Source organism: Erpetoichthys calabaricus, chromosome 4 (assembly GCF_900747795.2).
Source record: "Erpetoichthys calabaricus chromosome 4, fErpCal1.3, whole genome shotgun sequence".
Lineage (NCBI taxonomy): Eukaryota > Metazoa > Chordata > Cladistia > Polypteriformes > Polypteridae > Erpetoichthys > Erpetoichthys calabaricus.
In genome coordinates, this window is record NC_041397.2 from 144,333,379 (window position 1) to 144,349,477 (window position 16,099).

General features: G+C 42.8%; 1 protein-coding gene across 5 annotated transcripts in view; it reads left to right on the plus strand.

The window, feature by feature from the left end:
- epha3 (eph receptor A3) overlaps positions 1-16,099 on the plus strand; it is a 214,022-nt gene that overhangs the window by 141,278 nt on the left and 56,645 nt on the right. For 3 of the 5 annotated variants that reach the window (XM_028799857.2, XM_028799853.2, XM_028799855.2), the window contains exons 6-7: positions 2,075-2,199; positions 4,627-4,789. In XM_028799857.2, the coding sequence (XP_028655690.1) occupies positions 2,075-2,199; positions 4,627-4,789 (288 nt within the window). The remainder of the gene's footprint in view (positions 1-2,074; positions 2,200-4,626; positions 4,790-16,099) is intronic. The other 2 variants (XM_028799854.2, XM_028799856.2) reach the window with 1 other exon arrangement.

Below are 16,099 nucleotides of genomic sequence, written 5' to 3' on the forward strand. Positions count from 1 at the left end.
TCCTTTTTGAAAAAAAATCCTAATTTTGATTTTGTCTCACAATTCCTGGCTTTGGTTGCTGATAGTTGTTCTTCTGGTTCTGATTTTCACTACATTTCTTTGACTATGTCCTTGTCTTCCAGTCACCTTCTGAAGCCTTGTGCTTTTTGGGCATAACAAATATCATTGGTCAGTTTTGCAGTACTAGTGAAGTTTGTCAGAATCTTAAATTGTTTAGAAGGGAAATTGGTCTGTACGGTTATTAATTTCCTAATTTTTTATTAAGAAAATTATATAAATGTAGGGCATTGAGCTCCTAGGTAGATGTTCCTGCTTTCTTGTTTCATTGGAAAATTGATAGTATAAATGGTTATAATTAACCAGAACATTTCTTATAAATTTCTTAAAGATACACATCTGGATTTGAGGTTTTCCAGTTTATAGAAATGTAATGCTTTCCGAGTAAAAATGGGTTATCTAGCATTTTATATGTGATGCCTGAGGCCACGTTATGTCTGAGTTTTTACCAAAATCTTTTTATTTTGCCTTTTTTCCTTACTTTCAAGAGAGTATAATTTGTTTTAGTATTCCCTGGACACTAAACACACCATGGCTCTATATACATTTGTTGTATAGGTATGTTGTCCACTATGACATTACATGACTGCCACATGTTTAACAACACACTCACAATTCTAATCAGATAAAATTCCCAGGCAGCGTTTGGAAAACTAAGGCTATCAGAGGATCCCTGGGCAATTCTTGACTCAAACAGAATCAATTTTATGCCCCTAATTTGTTCAGGCCTGAGTCTCTTGGTCATTTATTGATCCATTTTTGCTGTGTCTTTCAGCTTCTGACACTCTTGTGCTGTCAGGCCCACTTATACCATGGCACATGTGCTAACCTCAGAGCCATGTGCTTGAAATTATTCAATATTGTACAAATGAGTTTGTTATTAGGTCAGTGATATTTTATAAAGACAGTCTGCAAGTATTTAAGCTGGAAGGCTCACATCTTGCTCTCATTAAAACACCAAGTGCCTTCTGAAAATTTTTACATCTTGTGTCCCTTCACTTGTGCCTTACAGCTAACATTCTGCTTCAGAGAAAAATAGTCAATGATAGTGCACAGTTCAAAATGACGGGTAAGCACCCTTGGCTGGTATTTGAGTGTTTGTTGCAATTTGTCAGGAAAATTGTATCTGTTGTTTCACTCTTTTGAATTGGGCCATTGAACAAGCGCTAATATTCCATGTGTTTTAGTAATGGAAAAGGAAATTGTAACACCCAGAAAAAAGCAATGTGGACATTAGGAAAATGTAAACTTTACTAGCAACACACATACTAGTGACCATTGGTGTTTTAATTGAGGAGTCAATATCTGCTGCCAACCAAACACAGTACCAAGTTTCTGATCAGAATTAGAAGCCAGGGTCAGGCCAGATGGCCAGGAGATGGTCACTCTGTAACTGTTCAAGCCACTGAACAGGCAACATTTCAGGCTGAATGGGGGATTTTAGTTTAGCTATGTTTACTGAATGACATGAGGTCATGGCTTTCTGAGTTTTTTTTTATTTCAGAGTTCAGTGTTCTTGACGTTTTGGAGTGATGGTCTCACATGGCAACTGATCTTGACAAGAGGTACATGCACAGAGATGTGTTTTAGCACTAGAAGGTCACAGAGCCGACCCTGCAACTCAAAAGCCTGACTAAAGGGAGGACATGGCACCATAGTTAAATGAAGTGAAACAGCATCTCACTGTCGTGCTCTGTAAATTTGTGAGAGTTTCAAAGAAAAGCAGATTTTTTTTTCCTGTGGTCAAGTGAATAATACACCAAATCCTTTGGCTTATCAGATGTCTGTACAAGTTTTCTGCTTTGCAGTTTCAAAGCAGCAACACAAAAAGAAAGATCAGAAAGCTGCACATCCTGGCTTGAATTAGCACAATCAATTGAAACCATCTGCTTGGAGCAGCAGTGAGGTAGCTTTCAGAGTAGAACCACATTCCCATTGTCCCCAGTATGTCTCCACTGCTGCAGCACTGCTCCCTTTACTGAGCACATTTATCCAGCCTGTTTTTTCTGTCTTGCAGCCCCCTCTGCAGTAACAGTCATAAGAAAGGACCGCACCTCCAGGAACAGCATCTCCATGTCATGGCAGGAGCCTGAACATCCCAATGGCATCATTCTGGACTATGAAGTCAAGTACTATGAGAAGGTGGGGAGTCTGTCAAGTCGACCTTTGCTTGTTATGTTAGAGTTAAGCACATGCCTTTCTACTTCATCTCTGTAAGCAGCTCTTTCTACCATCCAGAGGGAGAGCACATTTTCTCAAGACTTGCGCATCCTGTCTCAGTGGCATGTCATAAAGACCATTGAGCTATTGGGTTACAGATCTTACACCTTTGTCATATATAGACAGAAAAGCTGGCTGTATGAGAAGAAATGTGTACATGTGTCAGCTGTGTAAAGTGGAGCACTGTGTCTCACTGGGAAACTAAAAGCATGGCCTCCTACTGTCAGCTCACAGGTTTTAAAGTGTTTCTGTCCACAGGAAGACATAATAATTAAAAAATTTCTCAAGGCAAGTCTGCCAACTGTTTTGGGCTCCATATCTGCCCTCCTGTCATATATAGAGCACCGGCAGCCATAAGTGTGAAGTGCTCAACATACTTAGGTGACTGGATGTCTCTAAGTGTGTCTGCTAACTCGTAAAAATATACAGAAGTGCACACTGTGAGTGAGGATACTGAAATATAATAACAAACTATGTTTCTCTTATCTGAACCACAAAGAACTATTTTATTGACCTTAGCTGCTTCCCAGAAGATATAAGAGTAAACAGAGGTTGTCTTGTGTATCATAGGTTGGGCAAGATGTTAAAGATTTTAAGATTTCATTAAGCAAATACAGAGTGAACTAATAGTGGGGAGGTGTCAACCAAAGAATGCTGGTGAGACATACAAGTAAGAATTTCACTGTACTCTGTACTGTATATGTAACAATACTCTTCTACTACTACTGCTGCAGCCATTCTGCTTCAACAACAACAACAACATTTATTTATATAGTACATTTTCATATAGATGATGTAGCTCAAAGTGCTTTACAGGATGAAGAAAGAGAAAAAAATTCAAATTATATAAAAATTAAAATTAGGCAATACTAATTAACATAGGATAAAAGTAAGGTCTGATGGCCAGGGAGGACAGAAAAAACAAAAAAAAAAATGGCTGGAGAAAAAAAATAAAATCTGCAGGGGTTCCGAGGCCACAAGACCACCCAGCCACCTCTAGGCATTATACCTAACATAAATTATCTCAATCAGTCCTCGTGGTTTTCAGACTTCACATGGAAGAACTTGATGATGACGATCATGTGGACCTCTGGCCTTTAATCCATCAATGTAGGGACATCAGGCTGCTTTGATCAGATGGTGGTGGTACAGATCGACAGCACAGAAAACCAGAAAAAGAACAGCAGAGAAAGTAGGGGTTAGTATGGAGTTTGTAGCCACCATGAATGATAATGATAATTAAATGCATATACAGAATATCAGGATTAAACTAAAATGAAGCTATGAGAAAGCCATGTTAAAATAATGTGCTTTTAGCAGTGTTTTAAAGTGCTCTACCTTATTAGCCTGGTGAATTTCTATTGGTAAGCTATTCCAGATTTTAGGTGCATAACAGCAGAAGGCTGCCTCACCACTTCTTTTAAGTTTAGCTCTTAGAATTCTAAGTAGACACTCATTTGAAGATCTAAGGTTCCGATTTGGAGTGTAAGGTGAAAGGCATTCCGAGACATAGAGACATTATTTAAGGCTTCATAAACCATAAGCAGTATTTTAAAGTCAATTCTAAATGGCACGCGTAACCAATGTTGTGACATCAAAACTGGAGAGATTTGCTCGGATTTTCTTTTCCTAGTTAAGATTCTGGCAGCTGCATTCTGCACTAGTTGCAATCGATTGATGACTTTTTTGGGTAGTTCAGTGCCTTTTACGAGCTCAGAGACTTTTGTTCCATAGAGAGGTGTTGTACAAGTGGAAGTGTACAAACCCAAAATATTGCAGTTGCTGCCCACTTGCATCTGTGCTGGGTATTGTGCAAAGCAGAAGTGGTTCTGGTTACAGAAGCCCCCATCAGCAATAAGGTGGTAATGAGAAAGCAGTATATTCTGGGAAGATCTAACAGTTAATGAGTATACTGAAATGCTTCATCAGCATTGATAGCAGAGTAGGTTCACGTTTCTAAACACAACTGGTTGAGTCACACAGCACTGTTCCATCTTTCCTTAGATCACCATTATATCCTAGTGACATTTGCAAAGCCTTTCAGTCTTATGCCCACAGGACCTATGGACCATTGTGACTGAATGTACTTTTGACCCTCTTGCAATGCAACCCATCGGACAAGACAAGAAACAACAATAACATTCTGCATTCTGATTCAGACCTCTGTGATGGCAATACTCTACTGAAAATAGTTGTAGTCAATATGTGTGCCACCTCATCTACACTATGTTATCCAAGTCATTCCACCAGCATTTTTTTCTATTTATTTCAGTCTGAGATTTTAATTTTGCTCCTTATCATGGTCATATTTTAATTTACCTTTCTTGCTTTCTTGTCTTTTCTTTAAAGCAGGAACAAGAGACAAGTTACACCATCCTGAGATCAAAAGGCACAAATGTAACCATCAGTGGGCTGAAGGCAGACACTACTTACGTGTTCCAGATCCGTGCACGCACAGCAGCGGGTTATGGTGGGAGCAGCCGCAAGTTTGAATTTGAAACCAGTCCTGACTGTGAGTGCTTAAGAAAACATATAATCTATGAAATGACATGAGGGAAAGGTGAAGCTTTTTAGCATTCACTACAAAGATAAATAAATAAACAGCTAAAGGCACACACACCTGAAACTGGTAGTCATAAAAATGTACTGTTTAAAATCCACTTAATAGGGTATCAGTCCACTGTTTGGAACTTTAATGGTGTATGTCTTGGGACAAATACGTTTTCTGCAAGACAGTGGACCCATTTTTTTAAAGAAAAAGTAAGTCTGCGTATGCCTTCCTGATAGAGGTGGAAGTTGTCCGTACTAAATGCATTATTGGATTCAGAATAGGTGACAAAGAAGACCATAGCTTCTAAAAAAAGTCTACATCATGATTATTAGTTCATCAGTTGACCACTCATGCAATGTAAATAGAGCAGTTTTCATCCTGGAAGACAAACTTTCCAGTGGAGTTTCAAATTCTACTTTAAGGGAATAAAGTGATCACTCTCTACCATTCATTAAGTAATGTTGTCTGTTGGCCTTGCCTTCTTTCTACACTCCATTATCTGTGCAGGTTATGAAAAAAACTGACATATTTAACACTAGAATTACCAGAGCCGACGAAAAAACAAGTAGATCTGGACCACCTTAAATCCGTTTGCACCTCTCCATCAGCATGTTTTGTCCTGTAAATGTGCCGATAAAGACAAGCAGCAAGCATCCTACTATTCCATCTCCCCACAGCTGCAGAACGTGCACAAAGTTCTTCCAGCTCATGCCTTCATTGATTATCTGGAAGTGAAGTGCTGGAGTTTTAGAGTGGAAATAATAGATTGTTAGAAATTATAGACTGAACTTCAGACTTCACACATTATATAGTTTATGCCAACATTTTGTCATTTACTACTAAAAAATGAAAAATGTTTCTGTTTTAACAATGTGTTTACACAGATTATTGTAGAAACGGAACACACATGAAATGCATGTGTTCCAAATAACGATCTATCATTTCCACTCTAAAACTCTAGCACTTCACTCCCAGATAATCAATCAAGGCATGAGCTGGGAGAATTTTGTGCACGTTCTGCAGCTGTGGGGGGATGAAATAGTAGGCTGCTTGCTGTTTGTCTTTATCGGCACATTTACAGGACAAAAGATGCTGATGGAGAGGTGCAAACGGATTTAAGGTGGGCCGGATCTACGAGTTTTTGCGTTGGCTCTGGTAATTCTAGTGTTAACTGTCTTGCTTTAAGCTCTTGTTTTGTAGGTCATTGGCATTCCTCATAACCAACAAACCTGCACACCCAGGTGTCAAGAAGAGTTTATGTGTTGCAAAGTTTGCAACAGAGTTGGTACTGGATTTTCACAGGGGAGCTGTTACAGTATATGAGTACTACACAAATTAAGACCACAGAATTTTTAATTTACAACAAATATTCCAGACAGTACTTAGATAACAGAGATAAGAACAAAAAGAACTTCAGCACAATTCAACGCTGCAGGTTCAAACAGCGGAACACCCGTGTCGATCAAACATGTGGAAGGAGTTAAAGACACAGATACATAAAACCAACATACAGCACGGCGTAACTGGAGCTCAAACACCAATCTGCCAAAACATTAAAACTGACAGGTGAACTGAATAATATTGATTATCTCATTACAATGGCACCTGTCAAGGGGTGAGATATATTAGGCAGCAACTGAACAGTCAGTTCTTGAAGGTAATGTGTTGGGTACATGCAAAAATGGGCAAATGTAAGGATGTGAGTTACTTTGACAAGGTTTAAATTGTGGTGGCTAGACAACTGGGTCTCCAAAACTGCAGTTCTTGTGGGGTGTTCTAGGTTTGCAGTGGTTAGTACTATCAAAAGTGGTCCAAGGAAGGACAACTGATGAACCAGCAACAGAGTTATGGGCATCCAAGGCTTATTGATGCACGTAGAAAGCAAAGGTTAGCTTGTCTGATTCAATCCTGCAGGAGAGTTACTGTAGCACAGATTGCTGAAAAACTTATTGCTGGCCAAGAGAAGAAGGTGTCAGAACACACAGTGCATCACAGCTTGGGTATGGGGCTGCATAGCAGCAGACCAGTCAGAATGTCCATGCTGACTCTTGTCAACTGGCAAAGCACCTACAATTGTCATGGGAGTGTCAGAACTGGACCACAGAGCAATGGGAAAAGGAGACCTGGTCTGTTGAGTCACATTTTCTTTAAGATTATGTGGATGGCCAGGTGAGTGTGAATTGTTAAACTAGGTAAGAGATGCAAGCCAGATGCACTATGGTGAGAAGGCAAGCTGGCAGTGGTAGTGTGATATTTTCAGCAATGTTCTGCTAGAAAACCTTGAGTCCTGCCATTCTTGCAGGTGTGACTTGTACCACCCAAGATTGCTGCAGACCACGTGCGTCCTCTTCATGGCAACAGTTTTCCCTGACGGCAGTGGCCTCTTTCAGCAGGATAATGTGCCCTTCCACACTGCAAAAATACTTCTGAAATGGTTTAAGGAAGATGACAAAGAGTTCATGGTGTTGACTTCTCCTCCAAATTCCCCAGATCTCAATCCGATCAAAACATTAGTGGGATGTGATGTAAAAAACAAGTCCAATCCATGGAGGCCCTACCACACAACTCGCAGGACCTACATAATCTTCTGCTAACATCTTGCTTTCAGATACCACAAGACACCTTCAGAGGCCTTCTGGAGTCCATGCTTTGAGAAATCAGAGCTGTTTTGGTGACACAAAGGGTACCCACATAATGTTAGGCATGTGGTTTTAATGTTGTGACTGAGTGTGTAAAACAAAACAAAAAAAAAAAAAGATTCAGCCTACTACTTCTTCCAATGCCAGTAATTGAGGTCAGTCACCATTGACTTTATATTTAGTGTATTGAAAAATTGTTTAAATACATTTACAGCCACTACAAGGTGAATTAAGATGTCCAAAATCTATATATATAATTCACTAAGCCGCCGCCAGCGCAAGCAAGACACCCATGGAAGCACGCAGGATGGAGCCACGCCCACCAACTCTAAGATAATTGGATACGACGACAACTTGCAGAGCCACGCCCACCAACTTGGATGCAGCAATTCACAAAACATGGCGTCATTGGATACGACAACAACTCACCGAGCCACGCCCACCAACTCGGACGCAGCAACTCACAACACAGGGCGTCATTCACGTTCGTCTCTGTTACACTCCACATGCACCACGTTGACTTTTCATTATTCTTTTCGGTTATGATGCACGCACCACCATCGCAAACTGTTTTACATGCCATGGTCTTAGAGTTGGTGGGCGGGTCTCCGTGAGTTGCTCTTGCGAGAGGGCACATGACCAGGCAGTGTGTATGCTTCGAGAACGAGGGTGTAAAACAGTTTGTTTGTTGCGGATGTGAATCGCTGAATGAGCGTGCGACGGCGGTCCTCCAATTGTCAGTCACGGACAATTGTATGTTGCCCTCTCCAGAGTTACATCTTTTCATTCACTTTCAGTCGTATCCTCAAACCCACCCCATTTGGACAACTGTGTCTTTCAGGAAGTGTTCACTCATCAATACATAATTATGCGGTGTATGCTACGCTGTGGGTTGGCTAGAGCCACGACCACCAACTCGGATGCAAAAACTCACCAATCACCGCGTCAGTCGGGTTCGTCTCTGCTACGGTCCACATGCACCTCAGAGCAACATTGACTTTTCATTATTCCTTTCGGTTACGACGCACGACCGCGTCCTCCATCACAAACTGTTTTACACGCAGCATACAGTGATTCGCTTCTTCTTAGATGGTCCTGCAGGAACACGTAAAACGTTTGTCCACATGCACTTCAGAGCCACGTTGACTTTTCATTATTCCTTTCGGTTACGACGCATGACCGCGTCCTCCATTGCAAACTGTTTTACACGCTGCATATAGCGATTCGATTCCGCGACAAACATGCTTCTTCTTAGGTGGTCCTGCAGGAACACGGAAAACGTTTGTCTACAAAATACTCCTTATTCCCCGGCCCGCGTCCACCCTTGATCTCCAGGCATTCACATTGCCTGCTCATGTGCCCGGACGCAACAACTCACCAAACGATGGAACCCCGCCCACCATCTCTAACCCTCCTCCCACGTGATAGGGGACGCACCTCAGAGCCCTGCCCGCCAACTCTAACCGTCCTCCCACGTCCACCCTCGCTCTCGAGGCACGGCTTACTCATGTCCCCGCCCCCAACAGCTCACCAAACACATACTCACTCGCTTTGGTCTGTGCTACGTCCACATCCAGCTGTGAGCCAAGTTGACTGTTCATTTGCCTACCATGGCCACCGCTTCAAATGTATTTCATGGAAACAACACTTCTTTCAATGTTATACAAATTCCTGCATCAGGTAACTGTTTGTTTCTATCAGTCGGGTTTTTCTGGAAAAATGTCATCGATGAAACTGTTGCTCAGTGTCAACACTGCACCAAATTGTTCAAAACATCATTTCTTTTCAACAAACATACAAAAACACATTCCAGCATGCACAGTCATCGCATTCAATTTTTCTCAGCTTTTCAAGAAAATAACGCCATTCCCATCCAAGAACATAACATTGGCCTACCTACCGCACTATGTACTTTTTGCAATGTTCTTCATTGGTCAGCAGAGGTCAACACATCCGGACATTACACTAAGTGTTGTCATAACAGCAAGGTGTCTTTGCCACCGCTATCCAAACCTCCTCTTTTATTACAAGACCTCTTGACTGGCAAGAACCCACTGTCCCGAAATTACTGTGATCATATCAGGGAATATAACTCTGCTTTAGCTTTCGCGTCAATGGGCGCACACATCACTCAACCATCTGGACACGGACCGTATGCTTTCTGAATCCACGGTCAAATTTATCACCAGGTCTCTCCTTTATATACCAATCCTGACACGTCACCATGATATGGTCAGCTATATATCTTCGATTCTGCTGAGGCTACCACTCAACGTTTGCAAAAGGAATGTAATAGCGCTTGCAGTGACATTCTGTTGCTGCAACTAGACAAGATGATACGTCAGGTTAATCGCTTCGCAATCCCTTCGCAAAGTTACTCACAGTAACCCTGTTGCTGCAGTACGAATGGTGTTCATGGAAAATCCAAGTGTGGATATGAGAAGGTATAACGCCCCATCCTGTCAAACTGATGTTGCTGCAATCTTTGTAGGTGAAGACGGGGAACCTCCTGCACAACGCAACATTTGCATATACCCAAGGGGAGATGCTTGCAAGCGTATCTCTGTTCTCAATATGAACTGTGACCCCATGGTTTATCCACTGCTGTTCCCTTACGGAGATCCAGGCTGGCACATACAATTGAACCATGTTGAGGAAAAGCGAACTGCGAAAAGAACATGAGTCACACAGCTCCAATTTTATGCTTTCAGGCTTGCCATGAGATCTTCATTTAGCGTCTTGCATTCCAGTGGCAAACTCTTCCAGCAATACATCATCGACGCATATGTCAGAACAGAAGGTGCGTGTTTACATTACCTACGGTCCTATCAACAAGGTTTGCGTGTAGAACAATACAGGGGACTTATGGATGGTGTCACTGCGAAAGCACAACACCATAACCTCCGCTCTGGAAAATTGATCATTCTTCCCTCTGCCTTTCAAGGCAGTCCAAGGTACATGCAATAGAACTACCAAGACACGATGGCAATTGTCCGCAAATGTGGAAAGCCTGACTTATTCTTAACCTTCACCTGAATCCTGCTTGGCCAGAATTCTATAACGCCATTTCCCATCATGAGCAAACAGAACACAGACCTGACATCGTTGCTCGCATCTTTCATATCAAACTGCGACATTTTCTAACAGATATTCTGGAAAACAATATTTTCAGCAATGTTCTCGCTTACATCTTCGCCATTGAATTCCAAAAACGAGGATTGCCTCATTACCATATGTTACTTACACTTGACTCACAATCCAAAATAAGGACCAAGGATGATATAGACAAATATGTCTGTGCTGAGCTTCCAAATCCTGAAGTACACCCTCGACTTTTCCAAATTGTCACTAAATGCATGGTGCATGGTCCGTGTGGCACGCTCAACACCAAATCACCTTGCATGAAAGACAGCACGTGTACCAAAAATTTCCCGAAAGACTTCAACGCAGAGACTCAAGAAAACACACAAGGATACTCCGTATACCGCCGAAAAGGGGGGAGAACTGCCATTGTTGGCAAATACAATATCGACAACTGTTGGATAGTTCCTTACAATCCCTGGCTTTCTCAGAAATTCAATGCTCATATTAACGTTGAAGTTTGCGCGTCCATTCAATGTATTAAGTATCTTTATAAGTATGTCTGCAAAGGGCACAATGCTGCATCCATTGCACTTCACAGTGAGCCAGCCAATGGTGTTTTCCAACATGACGAAATACAGACTTTCCTTGACGGTAGGTATGTTAGTGCTCCTGAGGCTATGTGGCATTTCAATGAGTACAGTCTTTCAGAAAAATCTCATGTGATTACACGATTACCAGTTCATTTGCTGAAACAACAAATCATCTTCTTTCATGAGGGTCATGAGGAACAAGCGCTAAAAAGACAAGCCAACAAAAACACTATGCTGTTAGCACAAAAGTGATCGGTAGAATGCCTGTTGTTGCCATTAACGATACCGAACGTTATTACCTCAGACTTCTTCTTACCCGTTCCGTGGGCGTCACAAGTTTCCACCATCTACGAACAGTCAACGGCGTCGAATGTGACACTTTCAAAGAAGCTTGCCAACAATTAGGTCTTCTTAAAGACGACAAGATATGGCATGATACTCTTTCAGAGGCATCCCAGATACTAATGCCACGATTCTTGCGAGAAATGTTCGTTTTCATCTGTGTCTTTGGCGAACCACACAACGTTCCACACCTTTGGGACACACATAAACTCTCCCTTTCTGAGGACTTTCTCACAAAATATTCCACAACCACCGCTTGCACGTATGCTGTCACTGACATTAATGACTTGCTGCAACCACATGGCCTCAACCTGCACAAATTACACCTACCCTCCACTGACATTCCTCCGCTGTGTCATTCATCTCCCACCTTCGACGCTCAGGCTGAACACCCACACGCTATAGAACACTACGACAAACTCAACACAGAACAGAAACACGCTGTTGATACTGTTTTACACGCTGCATATAGCAATTCCTATCCCCAATGCTTCTTCTTAGATGGTCCTGCAGGAACAGGGAAAACCTTTGTGTATAAAACCCTGATTCATATCATCAGAGCTAGGGGAGACATTCCTACAACCGTAGCATCTACAGGAATAGCTGCAACATTATTATCGGGTGGACGAACTGCCCATTCTGTTTTTAAAATACCGTTGAAGCTGAATACTACTTCCACATGCAACATCAAACCTACTTCGCCACACGCTCAACATTTTCTGCAATCCAAATTGATAATATGGGACGAGGCGCCAATGACACATGTATACGCATTCCAGGCAGTTGACAGGTTATTACGTGACCTCACAGGTAACACACAGCCATTTGGAGGCAAAACAATACTGTTGGGTGGAGATTTCCGACAAATACTCCCTGTCATTATGTATGGCTCCCACGTGCTTACTGTCGCCAGTTGCATTAACAAGCAACCTTTGTGGTGTCACATGCATGTTCTTACACTGACAACAAATATGAGAGCTCTTCCTGAAGAACAACATTTCGCACAATGGCTCCTCGATGTTGGAGACGGGAAAAACGGAACACCTGTGACATTGCCTTCACATTGTTTTCCTTTAATTTCTGATCCCATTCAACAACTGTATGGCGACGTCGACTTCTCAACTGTAACTCTGGAACAACTCAGCACGCGAGCTATATTAAGCGTCACCAACAAAGACTCGCTACACCTTAATGAACAAGTGCTGAAACTTATCCCTACCGACGAGGTGACTTTCACAAGCGTGGACTCCATCGTCACAGACAATCCTGCGGATCAACTTTCATTCCCCGAAGAATTTCTTAATAGTCCTACTCCCACTGGCATGCCTCCGCATAAACTCAGAATTAAAATTGGATCCGTCATCATGCTTCTCAGAAACCTCCTGCCTGCAAAAGGTCTTTGTAATGGCACTAGACTATCTGTTACCAGCATTCACCGCAATGTACTGGAGTGTAAAACTATCACATCTGCTACCTCACAAACTGTCCTTATTCCCCGAATATCCTTGACCCTGTCAGATGCAAATTTGCCTTTTACTTTTACACGAAGACAATTTCCTGTTAGATTGGCCTTTGCGATAACAATTAATAAGGTACAGGGCCAAACTTTCAAAAAGATATGCCTGTATCTGCCAAAACCAGTTTTCAGTCACGGACAATTGTATGATGCTCTCTCCAGAGTTCCATCTTTTCATTCACTTACTGTTGTATCCTCAAACCCACCCCTTTTAGACAACTGTGTCTTTCCGGAAGTATTCAGCCATCAATAAATAATTATGCGACGTATGCTACGCCGCGGGTTCGCTAGTATTTATTAATTCCTTCCCAAATTCACTTATAAAGGTATGGTCCACAGCAAATTATAAACTTATTATTTGCTATTACAAATACTTAAATACTACTGTATCTTATCACTGTCTATTAAATATTAATGTTAGCAAAATATTTCTGATATGAAATAGTTTCATTGAAAACCAACTGGATGGCAAACTACAGAATTACCATCAATATGAAGGAAAATAATATAACATAATCTGTAAATATGACTATATAAGAAACATCACCTGGATGTACTGGGATGCATCATTAGTGATGTATCCTGAGGTCATCGGGCGTTTCGGGTCTCGCAACATCATATACCTCACATAATCCCCAACTTGCATCCCAGTAGCGATCCACGGATTAGCCCTCTTTATCCAAAGCCACCTTGAGGCTTTCTCTACAGCTTCACTTGCGGATTTAATGGCCCTCTTTTTGGCCTCTCCTGTTATGCCCAGCCATGTGAGAACTCTGCAGAGTGAGCGTCCTGCAAATCCTCTGCAGCAAATTTCTATGGGCTCATAGAGTACCCTCCAGCCTCTGTCCCTGCACTACTCCACCAGCTACTGGTTTCCTCTTGCTAGCTTCCTCGATACGCTCTTCCCAGGGCACTGTCACTTCCAGCACGATCAGCTGTTTTGAGACCACCGAGGTAATGATCATGTCTGGCCGAAGTGATGTTGTTACAATTTGCTGCGGGAACTTTAGCTGCTTTTCCAAGTCAGCCTGCAGCTGCCAATCAGAGGCTGTGTGGAAGAGGCCTGTTATTACTGCCTTTGCCTGGGATTGCTCTCCCTCTTTAACAAAGGTAACTGCCTTCTTTGAGCCGTGGAGGAGTTTGCTTGTGTTGATGGCTGCAGCCAAGCTTTCAGCAACTGCCTTGAGGTCCTTGTCATAGCGCCACTGGTAGCAGCCATCTGCTAGAGCCTTAGGGAAGCGGCTGACTAGATGTTCTAGAGAGCCTCTTCCTGAACAAATTAGACAGGATGGTGTCTTGCTCTTTCCCCAAACGTGGAGGTTTGCTGGGCTTGGCAAGGCATCATAGACTGTCTGCACCAGGAAACGGACATGAAAGAAATCTCCCTACATGATGTTCGACCAGGTGATCCTTAGCAGGAGAGTGCTCTCCCATCTTGTCTATGCACCCTGTTGCCGGAGTCTTACTGCCCTGCTCACTCTCTCTTCCTCCACGCCTGCTCAGACCTCTTCCTGGAATAGAAGGATTCTCTCGTTGCCCTGGGCCTTACCAACATGGGCCAGACCTGCTCTACCTGTTGCCACAGTGCCCACCAGAGCTTTCTGTCTCAGGCGTGACTCCACAGCCTTCTCCGCCCTCCATTTCCTGCCTGTCCTCACCTCAGTGCCAGTTGCTGACACCTTACAATCCTTGGAGTCCCTGTACTATAGGGCTTTTCTGGTGCGTGCCACCATGAATTCTTCAGTGATGCCACTTAATGGTAGCCACAGGATGTTACTTGTCCCATACAGTGCTGCGCTGGTGAGGCTGTGTGAGAGTCCCAGCCACCTCTGAAGAAAGCTGCTGATCTTCTTTTCAAGGGACTCAACTGTTGAAAACGGGACTGCATATACCAGCAGAGGCCATACGACTCGGGGCAGGATTGAGTGCTGATAGATCCAGGCTTTAAACCTACCAGGCAGGCCAGACCTATCAACCTTTGTGAGCCACGTTCCAAGCTACTGGGTGGATTTCTGAATGGCAGCTGTGTCTTTCAGACTTGAGTCAAAGACGTTCCCCAAACTCTTGACTGGCTGCTCTGTGATAGATGGGATGACTGTTCCCACGATAGCAAATTGGTACTTATCAGTCACCTTCCCCTTCTTTAGCACCATGGACCTTGACTTGGAAGGTTTAAAACTCATTCTTGCCCATGTGTTGAGTCTCTCAAGTCCTTGTAGGATCCACCTGCTCCCTGGGACTGATGTTGTCGTGATGGTTAGATCATCCATATAGGCTCTTATCGGGGGCTGTCGTACACCCGACTTAGTCAGGGGCCCTCTGCATTCTACCTCGGCTGACTTGACCACCATATTCATGGCAAGGGCAAAAAGAATAACGGAGATGGTGCACCCTGTTATTATTCCCTTGCCAAGCTGATGCCAATCTGATATTTCTGACCCAGAAGTGACCCTTATCCTGAAGTTGTTATAGTAATCCAGGATCAGATCCTTGATTTTCCTGGGAACATGGTGGCGATGTAGTGTGAGCTCAACCAGCTTGTGTGGTGTAGACCCATAGGCATTGGTCAGGTCCAACCACAACACAGCAAGTTCGCCTGTGATCTCATGAGCCTCTCTGATAAGCTGAGTTACCACACCTGTGTGCTCCAGGCATCCAGGGACTCCAGGAATCCCCCCCTTCTGGACAGAGGGGTAGATGTAGTTATTCTTGAGGAGGAACTTTTAATCAAACAGTTATATGGTGTGAGATCCGATGCATTAGAATATGATGTATAACACAATAGTCTGTAGCTACTTGAGATGATTTCTCCCCAGTGACACCTACCCATTATTCCTGTGTAAAGCCTCACTGCAGGATCACCTTATTCATACCCCCAATCATGTCTGTACAAAATGTCAAATAAGGTAAAAGAGGGCTTCAATGAGTCTGACCCCAAAATAGGCCTCACCCCGGCAGCTTGTCCCCAAATTCAAAAGCACAAGAACAAAACATGCACTAAAACAAAATGGGGCTCAAGAAATTAAAGATAAAATAAAATACTTGAAACACATGATCATATAGTACATAAACGTCCTTTAAAGAAGAGGATGATCATAAA